General features: G+C 39.4%; 1 protein-coding gene across 27 annotated transcripts in view; it reads right to left on the bottom strand.

Moving 5' to 3' along the window:
* BNC2 (basonuclin zinc finger protein 2) overlaps positions 1-16,786 on the bottom strand; it is a 454,605-nt gene that overhangs the window by 151,130 nt on the left and 286,689 nt on the right. For 26 of the 27 annotated variants that reach the window (XM_062208177.1, XM_062208178.1, XM_062208176.1 and 23 more), the window contains one exon: positions 4,591-4,693. In XM_062208177.1, the coding sequence (XP_062064161.1) occupies positions 4,591-4,693 (103 nt within the window). Of the gene's footprint in view, positions 1-4,590; positions 4,694-7,751; positions 7,842-16,786 lie in introns of those variants that run through there. The other variant, XM_062208192.1, reaches the window with a different exon arrangement.

Below are 16,786 nucleotides of genomic sequence, written 5' to 3'. Positions count from 1 at the left end.
CAAATGGTTTAGCAGGGCAGTTCTCAACCTTCACGTCATGTCTCCCGTTTTTCCACAAAGGCAACCATGGCTCCTATTGGCAGAGATTCTTCAAGAGGGCAGGACGGTGGGGAGTCTTCCTGCCCAACCTCCACCACTGGGATACACTAGTAATGGCAGCTAACCTTTAACACTATGTAAAATCTTTGGCTGAAGCCCCAATTCTGTGAATGGTTGAATAACTACTGTATTCTGGAGGAAAAGGGTCAAAGCACACAAACTGAACTTCTCTGTGAACAAAAACACTTATATCACCAGAAAAGCATTCATTACTGCTCATTACTTGACATTTTATTTTAGAACTTTTGAACCAAAACGAATTGAATTTGTGGAAACGTGTCCCCCAGTCCCCCAAGACTCACTCAGATCACTGTAGGTAAATGAAGAGACAACTGTCAAAAGGAGGAAAAAATACAGTAGTTAGTAAATTAAGTGGCCGGATGCTGGAGTCCTGTATCCAAGGACTTTGAACAGAAACAGGACAAAATCAGAAATTCTGAGTTACTCCTGGGCTATCAACTAAGTTATGATAGTCTAGGTATGGATATCTATCCTATACTCCCCCCACCACCAAAGTTTGTTTTAAATAAATTAAATAAACTCTGTTTTCCATTATCAAAATGAAAGAGCTGAGATTCACTAAAAGAGGGAAAGGGTCAGAAATCCTTTATTAATTCAGTGCAAAATACTGACTGCTATTCAAGGACCTGTTTTGAGTTTTTTTTTTTTTCCCATAACTTGAACTAAAGAGTTCAAGGAAGAAATCTGTGAGTAGTAACACAGCCCATTAATTTCAAAATGCAAGTGTTAGAGTACAATGAATTAACTAATAATTTTCAAAAACATCTTTCTCAAGATTTCCATAAAGCAGCTAATATCAATGACTCCGGCAGGCTTCAACAGTAATCCATAAGGCAACAAGTGTGTGTCTGTACACATATACAGATATATGTAGGATGTAAATGTGTGTGCGCATGCGTGCAAGAGTGTGTGGTATATTTTGACATATGAAACCCAAGATCTTAGAAATAAATTGAAGATGTTGCTACAAAAGGAATTATAAGAAGGCATTTAACTGAAAGAGATTAACAACTTTCTAAACATTCTTCTTTTAAGAAGAGAACACTCGATTTGGCATTCAGCAGAGATTAAAATTTGTTTTAATAGCCCAGCAACAGGTAGAGTGTACTCAGTGCTACCATGAAACAGCTTTAGGAAAGGTATATTAGTGCTGTTTCACTCATTTTCTGAGAAAAACCCCACATTAGAAAACTCAAGTCACTTCCTCCCGGCCCCACACGTAGGACACCGTGCTGTGAAGGCAGCCAGAAAGACTGTTGTGTCTCACCTCTGAGAAGAAATAACTGGAGACGTGATTTCAGGGCTTCTGTGCAGGGGGAGGGAATGAAGCAATTAGGTGAAACGCTAGGGGCAAAAGGAGTGGGTGCTGTCCTCCCACTGCCAACTCCAAGGCTAGCCAGCCAACCCCTCGCTGTCATATTTGCCCTAATGAATGGAGGAAGAGTAGGTTTTGCATACCTGCCTAAATGCCTTCTGCATTATACAGACATGTCCCTGTTGCGTGGGAGAAACGAGGTCAAGGTAAAAACTGTGAAGGAAGAATTAGGACTCATTTTGCTCAGATCTGAGAAACCCCAAAATTAATATCCCAGAAGCAGAATTTCTACTGACACAATAGGAAAACCACAGTGTGGTGTAACAGAAATATCATATGCAAGTTGGGTAAAAAATAACATCCCTCAGAAAGTCTTCAAAACAATCATTGGCCAGGAATAATTTATGTTGTTCAGGAAGGAAGAAATATTACATTTTCCCCCATTATACAACTAATGTAATATACACATGGAAGTTGGATAGATAAAACAAACTCGGGTGACACAGTCAACTTTTATACTCACAAGGATACTACAGATCAATGATGGTAATACAAGACAGATTTGGAAAAAATAAAAGAGGGAACAGATGAACAGTTCTTTATTTAATGACTGGTATAGCCCACCTCCACTTTACTGCTTATCTACTGTCAAGTTTATTTTTGAAATATATTATTAATTAAAGGCTTCATATATTTTACCTTTAATTTTTACAGTACGACTTCAAAGTAGGGGTAGGTGTGTGGTGCAGCCACAAAGATGCAGCTTGGGATGCCTGTATCTCATATCAGAGTGCCTAGTTCAAGTCCCACCTCTGCTTCTTCTTCCAGCTACCTGAAAATGCATACTTGGAGGGCGGCAGATGAGGGCTCAAGTACTTGGGTCCCTGCCACTCACACTGGAGACCTCGATTAAGTTTCCAGGATACCAGCTCTTTTTAAAAAAAACATTTATTTATTTGAAAGTCAGAGTTACACACAGAGAGAGGGAAAGACACAGTCTTCTATCTGCTGGTTCATTCCCCAAGTGGCTGCTGAGCCAGGCCAAAGGCAGGAGCCAGGAGCTTCTCTGATTCTCCCATGTGGGTGCAGGGGCCCAAGGACTTGGGCCATCTTACACTGCTTCCCCAGGCCATTAACAGGGAGCTGGATGGGAAGTGGAGCAGCTGGGACTTAAACCGGCTGATATAGGATGATGACATCACGAGTGGCAGCTTTACCCACTATGCCACAACGCAGGCCCCCAGAATCCTAGTTTTCACCTGGTCTAGCCCCAGCAGTTGGGGGCATTTGGGGAGTGAACCAGTAGGTAGAAGCTCTTTTTATGTCTGTCTCTCAAACAGAAATGAAAACAATTAAAATTATTTTTAAAAGACTCCAAAGTAGGTATTATTAGTCCTATTTTACAGATAGAAAAACTGAGGCTCATGTGGAGTAACACACCACTGAAAGTGGCAGAGCCAGGATCTGACAGAAGAGTCAACACCCAGACTGTCTTCAGTGACTACATGATTCCTAATGGTTTGGGTTCAGAAGTTCCAGACCTATCACTTAGCAGAATCAACACTGCATCAGAGCAGGAAGCATGTTTGGGGAATTCCATGAGAAAAACTGCGTCCCCTAACATTATTGTGTTGAAGTCATAAGCCCCCGTATATCTCAAAATGTGACTGTGTTTAAAGACAGAGCCTTTAGGGAGAGTGATTAAGTTAGATGGAGATCCTGAGCAAGGGCCCTGGTCCAAACCTCGTCCCTTTGAAGGAGGAAATTCAGACGGTGTAAGACGACACCAAGGGCCTGGTCTACAGAGAAGAGACCGCAAGAGGGTGGCCATCTGCAGACACAATGAAACCAACCCTGCCTGACACCTTGATTTCGGAATCCCAACCTCTAGAAGCGTGAGAAGAGAACTGGGAGCTGTTGAACATTCCCCATACACACACACACCCCAATTTTGTTTGGGCAGCCCTATCAAACTAGGACAGAGAGAAAGGAAATCACGAAATGTGGTGACACACAGACTACAAAAGTGGCAGCATGTCTGTTCTTCAAAGCCAGCCAGGCAGTGGCTGCAGATTTTGACCTTGTTTATGAAGCAGGAACGAGCTCCGTGCCGGGGGGCGCTGAAGCACTATGGGAAGGTGGCTATGTCACCCCAGCACACCCAGGGCTACTGCCCCCACCTCCAACACATGCCGTAACAAGGAAGGCACATGATAAATTCAGAGCATTTCACGGCACAGCCTGGTGGTGGTACCTCAGATCTTGCTAGAATAACATGACATTTATAAAAATACAACCCACTGGATGTTTGGCACTGCTTGGGAATGAAGAATATGTCCACGTTAAGAGCCAATACCCCAGGCTGTCAAAAGTTTCAAGCCAGGATTTCTTTCACAAACATTACCTATCTTTTTAAAGTCACAGTCTAGGAGGTGAAGAAAACCTCTGCTGATTTCCAAGTCTCCTTTCTCCTAAACACAATAAACATAAACCATACGCAAGAACCCGTTATGTTCTCAGTCGAGGCCCGGGGACACCTGGCTAGAAGCCTCCCTGCTTCCATCCTTTCTCTGGGCAGCGCCCACCCCAACGCACACCCACACGGGGCTCGCGCTCCACCCACAGGGGCCACCTCTGATCCCAGCACACACTGAAAGGGGATATTTACGGATTCTTTTTTTCAGATATCAGCCAAATAATGTTCTTGTTCACTCTCTCAGCCACCCTAGACCATACCCAGTTTAACATCTGGAAGGATAAACTCAGCCCTGATGCGTCTGACAAGGGGGAGCAGTCATCGAGGAGATCTCCAGCAGTGGGCACTGGCCAGCTTCCCTCGGCGCTGCAGGCCCTCAAAGGCCAACTGTGGTATGTTTGAGTTTCCATCAGGCCTGGTGCTTGCTGGCTGCCGCTCGGCTCAGTAAGAACCCCACGGCCCAACCGTCCTATAAACATCTCGCCCTTCTGCAGGGAGCTGCGTGCCCAGCCTTACTTCTTGGAGCAGAGTATGCTGCTTGGGAGCCGCAGGCTGAATGTTAACTAACACTTGGAGCACAGCTGACCTCGCTCTTCTCCAGGCCAGTGACTGCTCTAAAAAACACACACATTCACACGAACCTAACAAGCAGGGGAAGAAAAGCCCAGATTTTCCTCACCATGTGCCACCCAGCCATGTTTACACTGATCGCAAGTCCTCAGGTTAATCTTCCCCGGCTGAAAACATTCGCATGTGCAGTTTACCAGTGTGCAACGGATGGCCTGCAAAATAAAGGAGGAAAAAAAAGATCAGCATCTGCTCAAAGGTACTACGTTTTTGTTTTTGTTTTTTTCCACCATTTTAATAACTAACGCTCACTCCCATTTCTAAAGGCTTCATGTTGGTAGGGGCCTGGAGGATTTTGAAAATAAATTTTGATTTAAAAATTTCTCCCCCCCTCCAAAAAAAAAAAAAGATAAGAAAACAAACCTTAGTCACTCATAAAGTGTTTTATGTCATTCACAGTAACCTTACATTGGAAATGCAGACCAACTAGGATAAGAATTAAGGATTATATATTCTACAAGATGCTGGATTTTTTTTATCATAGTAAAAAAAAAGAAAAGAAAAAAGTTATTAACACACACTTCTATTTAAGTTTATTCAGTTGGTAATGATGCAAAAAATACATCCTAATAAAATTATGTTGATGAGTCAAACATGGTAAATGAAAATTATTAGGATATTACTATTCTTCTGCTGAGTTGAACTTAAATGCTTTGCTAATCTTTCAGCTATATTTTGAAAGACACTCCTCGTAGCTCAATGAGATTTAGCACATTATATTATTCTTTTTCACTTTCTAATTACTTGGAGTTTTTTTCTTTGATCTACTAATTCTAATTTCATTCTTGTTTTGAAAAATCCAAAACAATATTTCTATTTTAATAGTGTTATAAGAAAAGAAACATATATTGCTTTTATACCGGATGTAGAACAGGAAAAGCCATTTCTGTGAACATTTTGTGTATGGGACAATACAATTCTACCTTAAAAAAACTGGCAAAATGCTCGAAAATCTTTCGTTTCCTTATGAGTACTTTTAAAAAACATCGCGCCAGTTTGTATGACAGTGAATCCATAGAAAATAAGCACAAATGGAGTGTAACTTTTTATGAATAAAAACCTAAATTTAATAATTGTACTAAAGCTGACCTATGCTCCCAGACTACAGACTATCTCCTTCATTTAGTTTTAATTTGCATGGAAATCCCGAAGATAGAAGGGATTTAGTCTGATCACTCAGATATTAACAATCTACTGTAACTACCTGAAATGCCACGAAAAGATCTCTACAGATTTAGCTGCAATCAGTGATTACTGAATGGGGTAAGGGTAGGTGCAGAGGTACATGAACTACACGTCTGAGCAGAAAGCTACACTCACTCAGCTCCAGGGCTCACATTCCTGGGACTATTTGGATTTCTAAATAAACTAGAACTGCCTGTAACAGGCAGTATTTTAGGTATTGTTAGCACGGCTCGGGTAAATTCCATTTACTAGAGACTCAGACTGAACCAGCTTTTGCTGTATCCTCTACTTCCTATATCAGATCGGTTTCAAGTATTTCTCATATTAATTAACATTAAATCAATGGGTTTGTATTCTGTTTCGGACGTTGGAGTGCTCACTGCAGAATCAATTCATACTCTACTTTCAACCCTAATTTCCTCTGCTGTTCTCCTCCAGGGAAATACTCAATGGTATAATCTGCCTGATCTCTTAGGGACTCTCTTCCAGTGTCACCTGTCAATTGTACATTAGCTAAGTTGTAAAACTCTGCTGAATGTCCTAGTGCTTAAAGGAAGGCGAAGATTACAGGGGGAAACATTGCTTCCAAATGTTCTTATTTCAATTTCAATAGTTTATTGACTGAACAAGATATCAGAATGTACCAGGTTAGAAACAGTTTCTTTACATAACATGTTCGCTAGTTAAAAGAATAAGCTCAACTTGATTATACTATGACTGCAACAGTTTAGGATTCAATGTTTCCACTAAAAACAAGACACTCTGAAAATTATCCAATTATAAATTTAGGTAGAGGAACAATATTAACATTAAAATGTGTATAAAATTTGAAGAGCAATAATAAGTGTTTTCTAAAAAAGTCTTCACCACAATCAGGGATGGACAATAAAAAAGAGGTGATCTTCCAAGGACTATTTAACTCCAGCAAAAAAGACATACATGCTAGAAATCATTAATTTGATAATATCATGTTACAAAAATACACTAATTTTATACCATGTTGAAAACACATTGTAAGCTCTAATTTATTTAAAGACAGGATAAGTCAATAGGTGCAAGATTTATTTTTATATGTATTTTTCACTGCATAATTCATTCAGCTTACTGACTCTCAATTAGTTTATGATACAAATATTTTCTCTTCCTAAACAACTTTATACATCTGGAACATTTGGGAATTCTACTCTTCAGACCATCATCCCTTTTTTATGAATTCTACTCTTTTTGTAACTAAACATATAAACATTGGAACACCTCAACTCCTCTTGTATATAAACACTTAAGCACTGGAATATCCATTTTGTATTCCTATGAATTCCAGAAGGTGCATTTGTCCCAAATTCAGATTTTATATAGACTACAATTGTTCCTTAAGGGAATTATTTCTATTTAAACAATATGGTCTAAATAAATATTTTGAGTAAGAGAGAGTATGGTGGCTTCAAAGGAAGTTTTATTCTAAATAACATTTTTGAAACAGCATAAAACTTTGACATACTATTTATTCACAACAAAATAGAACCAATGTGATCACTTGCCAACTCACCCACAGTTAAAAAACATAAATTATCATAAAACTATCAAAGCCAGTTATGCCTCAAAAATGTCCATGCATTACAAGGAGACAGCTGGGAGAAGCAGAAATGGGTAAGCTTTCATTCTTGGGAGCACGTTTGTTTCTTCCATCTTTTCAGCTCCAGCCTGAGTGTCTGCCGTTCTCTGCTGGGCACTCGGAGGAGACCAGGCTGTAGGTTTTATATAATCTGAACTACAAGCTCTGCAAATGCAGACTGAGGAAAAGGGCAGTCAGTCCAGTCAGACTTCTCCCACCTCTACATGCAGGGATCGGTGCTCAGGTCTTGCTCGTGCAGACCGGTGGGTCCCCTCTAGGACCTTCCCTCATTAATGGTGCCCCGGGACTCTCCTCAATTCTTAGATGATCACCATCCCCCTACCTCCCCCAAGAACAACGGTAACACATTTTCCTAAGCCTGAGACTTATTACAAGGAATCATTTCTTCTGCTTACCTTTACCACGGATTTCCTGAAAGAGAAATCCATGCACTCAGCAAGCAACCAACGCTTCCAACTTCCTCACCACCACCACTACCACCTACATTGTAGCTCTGCAGCAGTCTGGCTCAGCCCCACACTTCCCTGCGTCTGCTCCGAGAGGCAATGTTCTCATCACATCTGGTCCCTTTTCCTAGTCTCCTCGTCCTCCTAGACGTTTTCGCAGCTTGCAGCACTGACTCTCCTTCAGCCCCAGGCTGGAGAGACTGACTATCCTAGCTTTTCTGGCAGCAACTTCTCACTCTCTCTCCACTGTAAATAAATACAGGTGTTTCCCATGGCCTGGCTCTTCATTCTTTAATTTGGCAATTTTTTCCTTTCCTCCAGCTTCAAATACCATCACTATGCAAAAACCCATCACTGCGGAGCCCGGCACTATTAAGTAGCAGGAAATGGATGGCAGTGTCCCCGTCCTCAAGAACGTGATGTTTTGGTGTTTGTGTGCAGTGGGTTCAAAGAAGACCCTACGAGCAAGAAGGAAGCCTTTGTAGAATTTGAGAAGCACCATAGTTCCCTCTTCATTCCTATATCCTTTCCTCTGCCAACTCAAGGATATTTTTAGGTATTTATAATAGGAAACTATTACCTGTTATTATTCATAGCTACATTTTTCGGAGAATTGCCACTCTCTAGACATTGTGTTAGGGAGTTTACAAGCACTGGCACTCTCAGTCCTCTGCAAATACCACGACGATGTCAATATTACTTAGTTTCACAAAGAAGGGATCAGAGGTAGAGATAATCGAGTATCTCGCCTCAACTCAATCAACTATGACGTCACAGATCTAGGGATTAGGGCAAGGTCTGTGCAAGTTCTCCCCCCAGACTAGGAATCTTGAGCTACGATCACACTCGCGGCAAGGCAGGCACCAGGCAGAGTTCTTCACTGATATTTTGCCTTCCTCTAAAAATGATCTATCCCTGCCTCTCCTGAATTCTAAACTCCCACAGTTACTGTTCAAACTGCCTCCTAATTAATTGGCACATTCCTCTTTTTGCCCTATCTCCAGGAACTTTTTTTTTTTTTTTTAAGTCACACACACATTTTATCTGTTTGTATGACACTGTCGTTACTGAGTTTATTTTTACTCTCTTGTCAGCTTATTCCTGCTTCAGTACAAACAGATGTCAATCGTCACTGGTCACCCAACAGAACCCCCTGTTACTTGGTTTTTTCATTGCCTGTTTCTCCCAGGGAATGTTCTCCACCTGCCCACCCTCCTGCCCCTTTAGATTTCAAGTCAGGTATCACTCCCCGCCCCAAGCTGAGCTGCCCCGGTTTGCTATTCCAGGCAAGTTCCCCATTATCCACCTGCATCATGAGTCTTCAATAGTCTCTCTCAGCACTCACCACAGACTGTGAATATCATCTCTATTGGTGTAATTATTTGATTTGACTCTGTCTTCCACTCTAGAACTTAAGCTCCATGAAGACAGGGTCACAAGTCTATTGGACGCAAAATGCATACTGGCAAACAACAGATGCTCAAAAGGCACCGTGAGAACCACGATTCTCCGAGCCCCTCTCCCCATCTACAAACAACACAGCCACTCTGTCAAAAGAATTACAGGAGTTAACGAATGTAAAGCCTGAGCACCTGTGGCTGGAACAGTATCAGTGATACAGTGATAAATGATAACTCTCCACATATTACATATGAATGATTCTTTCTTCCCTTTTGATTCTTCCCTGTGTATTAAATTATATTTTAATAACTTATAAAGTGTTTAAATCATATTTAGTCTTAATGAACAAATGAAAACTTTGACATGCATCCTACTGTACTATTCATACTATAATCCTCCAAGGTGGGCCTGAGGGTTATTATTTGTCCTAATATTAAGAGTTCAGAAATGTACATGTGTGTTACATGGCTCTAAATTATATAGTGGTAAGGAAGATAAATACTAATTAGTTTATTTCCACAACCTATAGAAACATGAAGAAAACATACAATTAAAACAATTCAAATTCAAAAGTAGATCTAGAACACAAAAAGCAGGGTGACTTAGTTTCAAAAAGTGAATCAAGGATTGGTAACACTTTCATATTTGAATATTTAAGCAAAAGTGTATTTGATAGTATTTTAGATGAGTTCTTAGGCTCTATTCAAATAACGGATTTGGTTAGCACTGCAACTGAAGTCTCTTTAGTTTTATCACGCTCATCACTGGCTTGAACTCTGCAAGTAAATGTGAATTGAACATCAATCTTCTTACAAAATGATATTTTTCAGGGAAGCACAAAAGTGGTGCTTCAATTAGTACATAGTATACCTACAAAAGAACTGCATAAAGACTAATCAATGAATCTCCTATCAGTTACAACCTGTTTGAGAACACTTACCCAAGAACACAGAATAATAAAACAGTGAAAGTCACGGGGCAAGCAGAAATACAAAACATTTATTTTAAAAGAACAATCAGAAAGAGAGAAAAAAATCCTCTAAAATTAAAATTTATTTCAGTTTTCAGCTTTGTCTTTCCATTGGGGAAAAAAACAAACAAAAACTATTAGCAGGACACTGTCTTCAAGTATCCATTGACCCTGGCCACCATCCCATATATAACTAAAGAGCTGTCTGAAATCTACTTTCCTCTTGCTCACTTCTGGGCAGAATAGCAAGATTTACAATTTAGATTATGGAATTTTACTTGAAATATCTTAAAATTTTTACTGGTTAAGTACATGACCTACATTAAAAGTAAATTTTAGGAAAAGATAATCATTAACACAACATTCATTCTCTCCCACCAGTTTCTACTATAAACATAGGTGGGAAATCTAGGTATATAAGTTGATTGCCTATAATGGACTACTAGTGATAAGACACTTTTTAAACCTATGTCAAATTCTTTTATTTAAATGGAATCTTCTACACTGAAAGTCATAGAGATGGTAAATATGTACACCTGGCAACCCTTTTATGAGGATACAAACTATTCTATGCTGTAATTAATTAGTTTATCACAGCAGGTATTATTCACCTCTGCATATACACATATGTCCCAGAAGGAAAGGTATGCATGGTATCAAAGGTTAAGTGAAATGTTTTACTTGGTAGGGAAACTGTTCTTTAAAGTCTTCAATTTGTAGAAAAATCTAGAATAGAAAATGATCTGTAATGAATCTGGAAGATAATTTTTCTAGGACTGCCGGAGAATACACTGTGTATAGACTACCAAGTAACAATTACTACGCATTATAAGACACAAGAGTGATCGTGCACATGACCAGAAAGTTGTGGCCAGCACATTTATACATTTTGTGGATGAGATCCCAAGAATGTACTTCAAACACTACCTCCGAGACTCTAAAGCACTCACATGACAGTAATGCTGATTAAATCAGCAAGAATCTTTCTACACGGTGTTCAGGACAGTTTTATCCCCTCTGCTTCTATTTGGCTGACACATAAAAGTATTTGAAAAGAAGCAACTCCCAAAAGAAGTGTCTTGAGTATTAACTAAGGCTTGAAAACATGATACTACCTTTAGAATTTTTCAAATTTTGTGTTTTTAAATTTTTGAGAGGTAGATAAAAAGAGGCAAGGGGAGGGTGGAGAAAGAGGGAGATCCACTAGCTCATTCCCCAAACATCTGCAATAAACAGGGCTAGGCAGGGGCCACATCCGAAGCCAGGAACCAGGAAAACAAATCAGGTCTCCCACGTGGGTGGTAGGAATCCAATTACGTTAGACACCACCAAGGCCTCCCAGGGTTTACATTAATGGGAAGCTGGAGTCAGGAGCCCAAGCCAGGAATCGAACCAGGCACTCTGATGTGGGACAAAGGCATCTTAACCACTGGCACAGCAGCTATGCAGCCACTTGGGATGCCTATATCCCATATCCATAGTACTACCTCCTACGTCAGATCCAGCTTCCTGTTAATGAGCACCCTGGGAGGAAGCAGGCAGTGGCTCAAGTATTCAGGTCTCTGCTTCCCATATGTAACACTGGGACTGAATTCTGGCCTCCTGGCTTAAGCCTGCCCCAGCTCTGCCTTTTGCAGTCATTTGCAGAGTGAACCAGCAGATGCAAAATCAATCAATTCCTCTCCACCCCTACCAACTTACAAACAAATGAAAATAGAATTTTTTAAATATTAAGGGTCTACAAGTGTTCAACTATAATGTAATTGTTACTACTTGTTATCTAATGGTAATAACAGCAACTGAGAAACAACAAAGTTATTCTGTCTGCTAAAAAAAAATTTTAAATTCATATAATAGTGGCCGGAGCTATGGTGTAGAAGGTTAATCTCTGCAGAACCAGCATCCATATGGGCATCAGTTCGAGTCCTGGCTGCTCCACTTCCAACCCAGTTCTTTGCTCATGAGCCTGGGAAAAAAGTGGAAGATGGCCCAAGTTCTTGGCCCTTAAACCCATGTGGGAGACCTGAAGAAGCTTCTGGCTCCTGGCTTCGGCCTGGCCCAGCATTGGCTTCTATGGGCACTTGAGGAGGGAACCAGAGGATGGAACGTTCTCTCTCTCTCTCTTTCTCTCTCTCTATTTCTTTCAAATAAACAAAATCATTTAAAAATTAATATAATGGAAAATTACAGTAAAAAGCACCTATCTTATTTGGTGGTAACATAACAAGAAAATTTTAAAAAATTAAACTTTCAAAAAAAGGTTCCTTGCATGTATCTAATATTTTTAATGTCATGTGAAGAACTCGCAAGCTGAATAAGTGATAACACTGTGGTACCTATGTGCCCTGAAATGTCTTGGTATCTTCTCAACAGAAAGTAATATATTAGATCTTGTGAATGGATGAGTCAATATTTGAAAACATATTGTCGCAGGGGCCAGATGCCATTAATTTAAACAGCAGGCAACATGGCCAGCACAAAAAGCCAGACAAATTCAAAGATGGTTACATTTCAACAAAACACATTGAGAAAAAAAGTTATAAGCAAGGAAATACATCATCTTCACAGTAAACACATCCAAAATACTGAGAGATTCATAAGAAAAAGCTGAACTTCAAACAACTCTCACTTTTAAAAACCAGGAGAGCTATAACCACCTTTTGAGTTTTTCTTAAAAGGCACAATACCTATATCAGATGACAAATAGTTGTATATTCATGTAACAGGATATTATTTGGCTATAAAAAGGAATGAACTACTGATATGTGCTATGACGTGAATGAACATGGACAACACTAAGCTAAGTTGAAGAAGTCACTCACTAAAGATCACATATTATATGATTCCATTCAGATGGAATGTCCAGAACAGGAAAACCTAGGGAGACAGAAAATACACTTGTGGCTCCCTAGGTATCACAGTGGTGGTGGCAGTGGTGAGGTGATAGCTAAAGGATTTAGCACATACCTGTGAATACACCAGTATGTATTAAAGTGTATACTTTATTTATTTATTTGAAAGGCACAGTTAGAGAGACAGAGAGATAGACAGGCAGATCTACCAACTACCCAAATGGCTGCAATGACCAGGGTGGGCCATGCTGAAGCCAGGAGCCAGGAGCTTCATCCAGGTCTCACACATGGGTCTAGTGCTTGGGGTCATCTTCCACTGCTTTCCCAGGCCATTAGCAGAGAGCTGGATTGGAAGTGGAGCTGCTGGGACAGTGGAGCAGCAGTGCCCATTGGAGATGTTGATGTCCCAGGCTGTGGCTTAACCTGCTGAGCCACAACACCAGCCCCAATGGGTGGAATGCACGGTATGTGGAATATGTATCAATACAGCTATTCAACAATGGGAAGAGTAAATAGAAAATCCCACTGAAATACCCGCTTTCTTTTAGTAGTATTAAATCACTTAATTCTATAAGATATCATTCCCTAGAAGACATACTGCAGCATAATATCTGTCTTTTGTTCATATTTTCAATATACAAATGGTACATGAGTAAATAAATGGGAGGTTAAAAAAAGACATTTTACTGTTGCTTAAATTTGAAAATCTCTTCTCCTTTAAAACAATGAAAACCTAATATATCCATTTTATAACTGATAATTATTTTTAAAATATTACCATTTTTCTATCAGGATAATTCAGGATATTCTTCAAGTTTTGGGGATTTAAAAACATACCAAAATTCCAGACTATACTGCTCAGCGATATTAATACCCAGGTGCTAAAAGAATAATTTGTTAAAAATTGACAGTGGTGAATTCTGTCATGCATATGACCAAAAACATCTCTCGATTAACTGCGATAGTAAAAGTTACTGAACAAAAGTCAAGAAACAACGAAAATCATAAAATTGTATGCACATGTTTATAGATGACTGTGAATGCTTCAATGACTCAAATGCATAAATACAAACTGGGAGTAAGGGACACAAACAGACACATAAATTTTCACAGACTCGGATCCAGTGAGCAGCTGCAGTCATTACCTTACGATCACAACCAACTATCAATCGACAAGAGGAAGACCCCATTTAAATAATTTAGGAGTTCAGAGGAAAAATCAACAGCGGGATATAGCCAATTATATAAGGAAAATACCCATGCTTCTATGGCATCAAAGCATATGCAAGCTTTGGAGTGTTCCTTTTTTTTTTTTTTCAATTAAATTAGGCCTATGGTAATACAAGCTATTTTGTTAAGCAATTAGTAATATTAGAGAAACAAGAAATAAAAGGCATTTCATTTCAGGCAAAAATATTTTACTTGCTTACCTAGCAATTAACAATTAATATATTCTGTTTATTTCTAGTATACTTATAGATTTTTACAGAGTGCTTTTGGTGGCTGTGACAACTATAAAGGAAAACGTCTTTGCATGAAGATACTGATACTGAAGGGGTTAGCTCACTGTTAAAAAGTAACCACATTTTAACCAACCTCTATCTCTGTTTACCAGAATATATAACTTTGTATAAGAAGTCAAAGTATCTCTGATATCATATGAATGCTAAGTAATATTTATCTCATTTCACGTTAATGTTGAATCAGCAATTTTGTATTCCATTGATATACATTTTATTCATTTGCACTAATGCAATTTGAAAGGAGGTAATGTGATTACATTTCTCTGTGGCATTCATGAAAACAATTACTAATATAATATGATAGGGAAGACATTAATAAGGACGGGATTTATAATGAGATGCATGAAGACTTATAAACCTTTAAGCATTACTCCTCATTAAGCAAGAAGGAAGACAAGATAAAGCGTAAGTTCTGGTATTTCGTAAGCACCTCCAATCCTGGGAAACGATGGATTTGCATGAAGATCCCATATTTTGGGACCAGACAGAGAGGTATAAGATGAATTGAGGATCTGTCCCACCTCACGCCAGCTGTGAAACGTTACCCTAAGTCAACGCTACCTTTCTACTCAGATGGCACATGAAGAACTCTTACAAAGGGAGTTCCTCTAAATCTTTATGCTTGACATAAAAGGAGCTGGCCAAATTGCTTCAAATGCCAGGTCACTGTAATCAATTCATGTACCTAGCAACACCATCAGGTAGGTGACCTTTTGTCTAAATTTACTCCTCTAGGTTTATGGACGAATTCACCCCAGCGAAGCGACAAGAGAAGAAAGCAGTTGCATTTTAGAATTTATCATTTCAAATGACAACTGATTATTCAGGCCCCTTAGGGCAGCCTTTGTGAGACTAACAACATGCCATGTTTGTACAGTGCTATGAAGCTAGTATAATACTTCAACTATACTCATGTAGTTAATCATCAAAATCTCTGATATTAGTAATTTCTCAAACAGCAGAAAATGAGGCTCAGAGATGTCCCTAAACGGCCACAGCTAGTAAGCCAGAGCTCTTTCTACTCCACCTAGATATGAGAAGAAAGCAGCAAAATAATCCCCTTAGCTACTCTCCTCCTCAGGGAGACTCCTCTGGTATTTCTTTCTGTCCCAAGAGGGGTTTATGACCCAATAGGAGATGTCAGCAAGATTACACAGAAAAGGGAGAGAATGGGTAAAGGTTTAAGTCAACTGAAAAACAGACACTGCCAAGTAAACAGTTAAGAATCTACACCAGGATTTTCTACAGTGTGGTATATTTTTGGATAAAGAAACTGACTCAGAACACTGTTTTAGGATGTCTTTAAATGGCTATATTAAGAAATGCCAAAATCTTGAAAAAATGAGACAAGGCCCTCCCAAGAAGACCTGGCTTATGACGGCATGGTATACCTGTCCTGGGATTACTGTTCAGACACATTATCTCAACAAACCTCTCATTGTCTGTATAACTGTGCATAACTACCTCTGATGATAACAGCATGTTTCTTTGGCTAGGTATCACTGCAGGAATCACATCTATTACAAATAATAATAATGATACGATGAACAGTCTACATGCTCCCTTATACGTTATTTATGTTAGGTCACAGATTCCCGGGGGGCGGGGGGGAGTCTGTGTTGAGACCTGAACTGGCTTCATTAGAGCTTCATATAAATCAATGAAGGCACATCTTGATTTTACCAGTGGCTGCATCACTGGTATTTTTCAAGTGAAACCTCTCATGTAATACATTTTTAAAAACACAAATACAATGTTATCATTTCTTCTAAAAGGTACTTTTCTCAAATTCAAAAGGCTAAATTCAGATGCTCAGAGAAATCCCACGAATTTCTATGGAATCTGTGAGCATCTTAAGGAAACTGTGCCCTAGAGTGTTGAAAAAACATTATTCTCTTTTTTCTTTTACAGATTAGCTTAAAAGATGAGAGTCATATACTTATAGAGAAAGACAGCAAGGACCAGACCATCTGCTAACAAATGCTTCAACATCACCCAGCAAATTGAGAGACCTATGCAATGGTTGTCAGAAACTCCGAGCCAACTCTCAAAAATTAAGAAATAAATAGAAAACGTTGTAGAAAAAAAGGGGGGGGGGGTCTTCCAGAACAATGTTAATGTCATCTTGGGCATGTGGACTGGGTTCACATATGTGTCAGCTGAATCAACATAATGGGCTATAACAGCTTCGAAGCAGCTAATATGGTCCATTGGGTCAATAATCCGTGAACTAAGAAG

The sequence above is a fragment of the Lepus europaeus genome, chromosome 12 (assembly GCF_033115175.1).
Source record: "Lepus europaeus isolate LE1 chromosome 12, mLepTim1.pri, whole genome shotgun sequence".
In the NCBI taxonomy this organism is placed as follows: domain Eukaryota; kingdom Metazoa; phylum Chordata; class Mammalia; order Lagomorpha; family Leporidae; genus Lepus; species Lepus europaeus.
The sequence above is the reverse complement of the archived record's forward strand: the minus strand, read 5'-3'. Positions and strand labels throughout refer to the sequence as shown.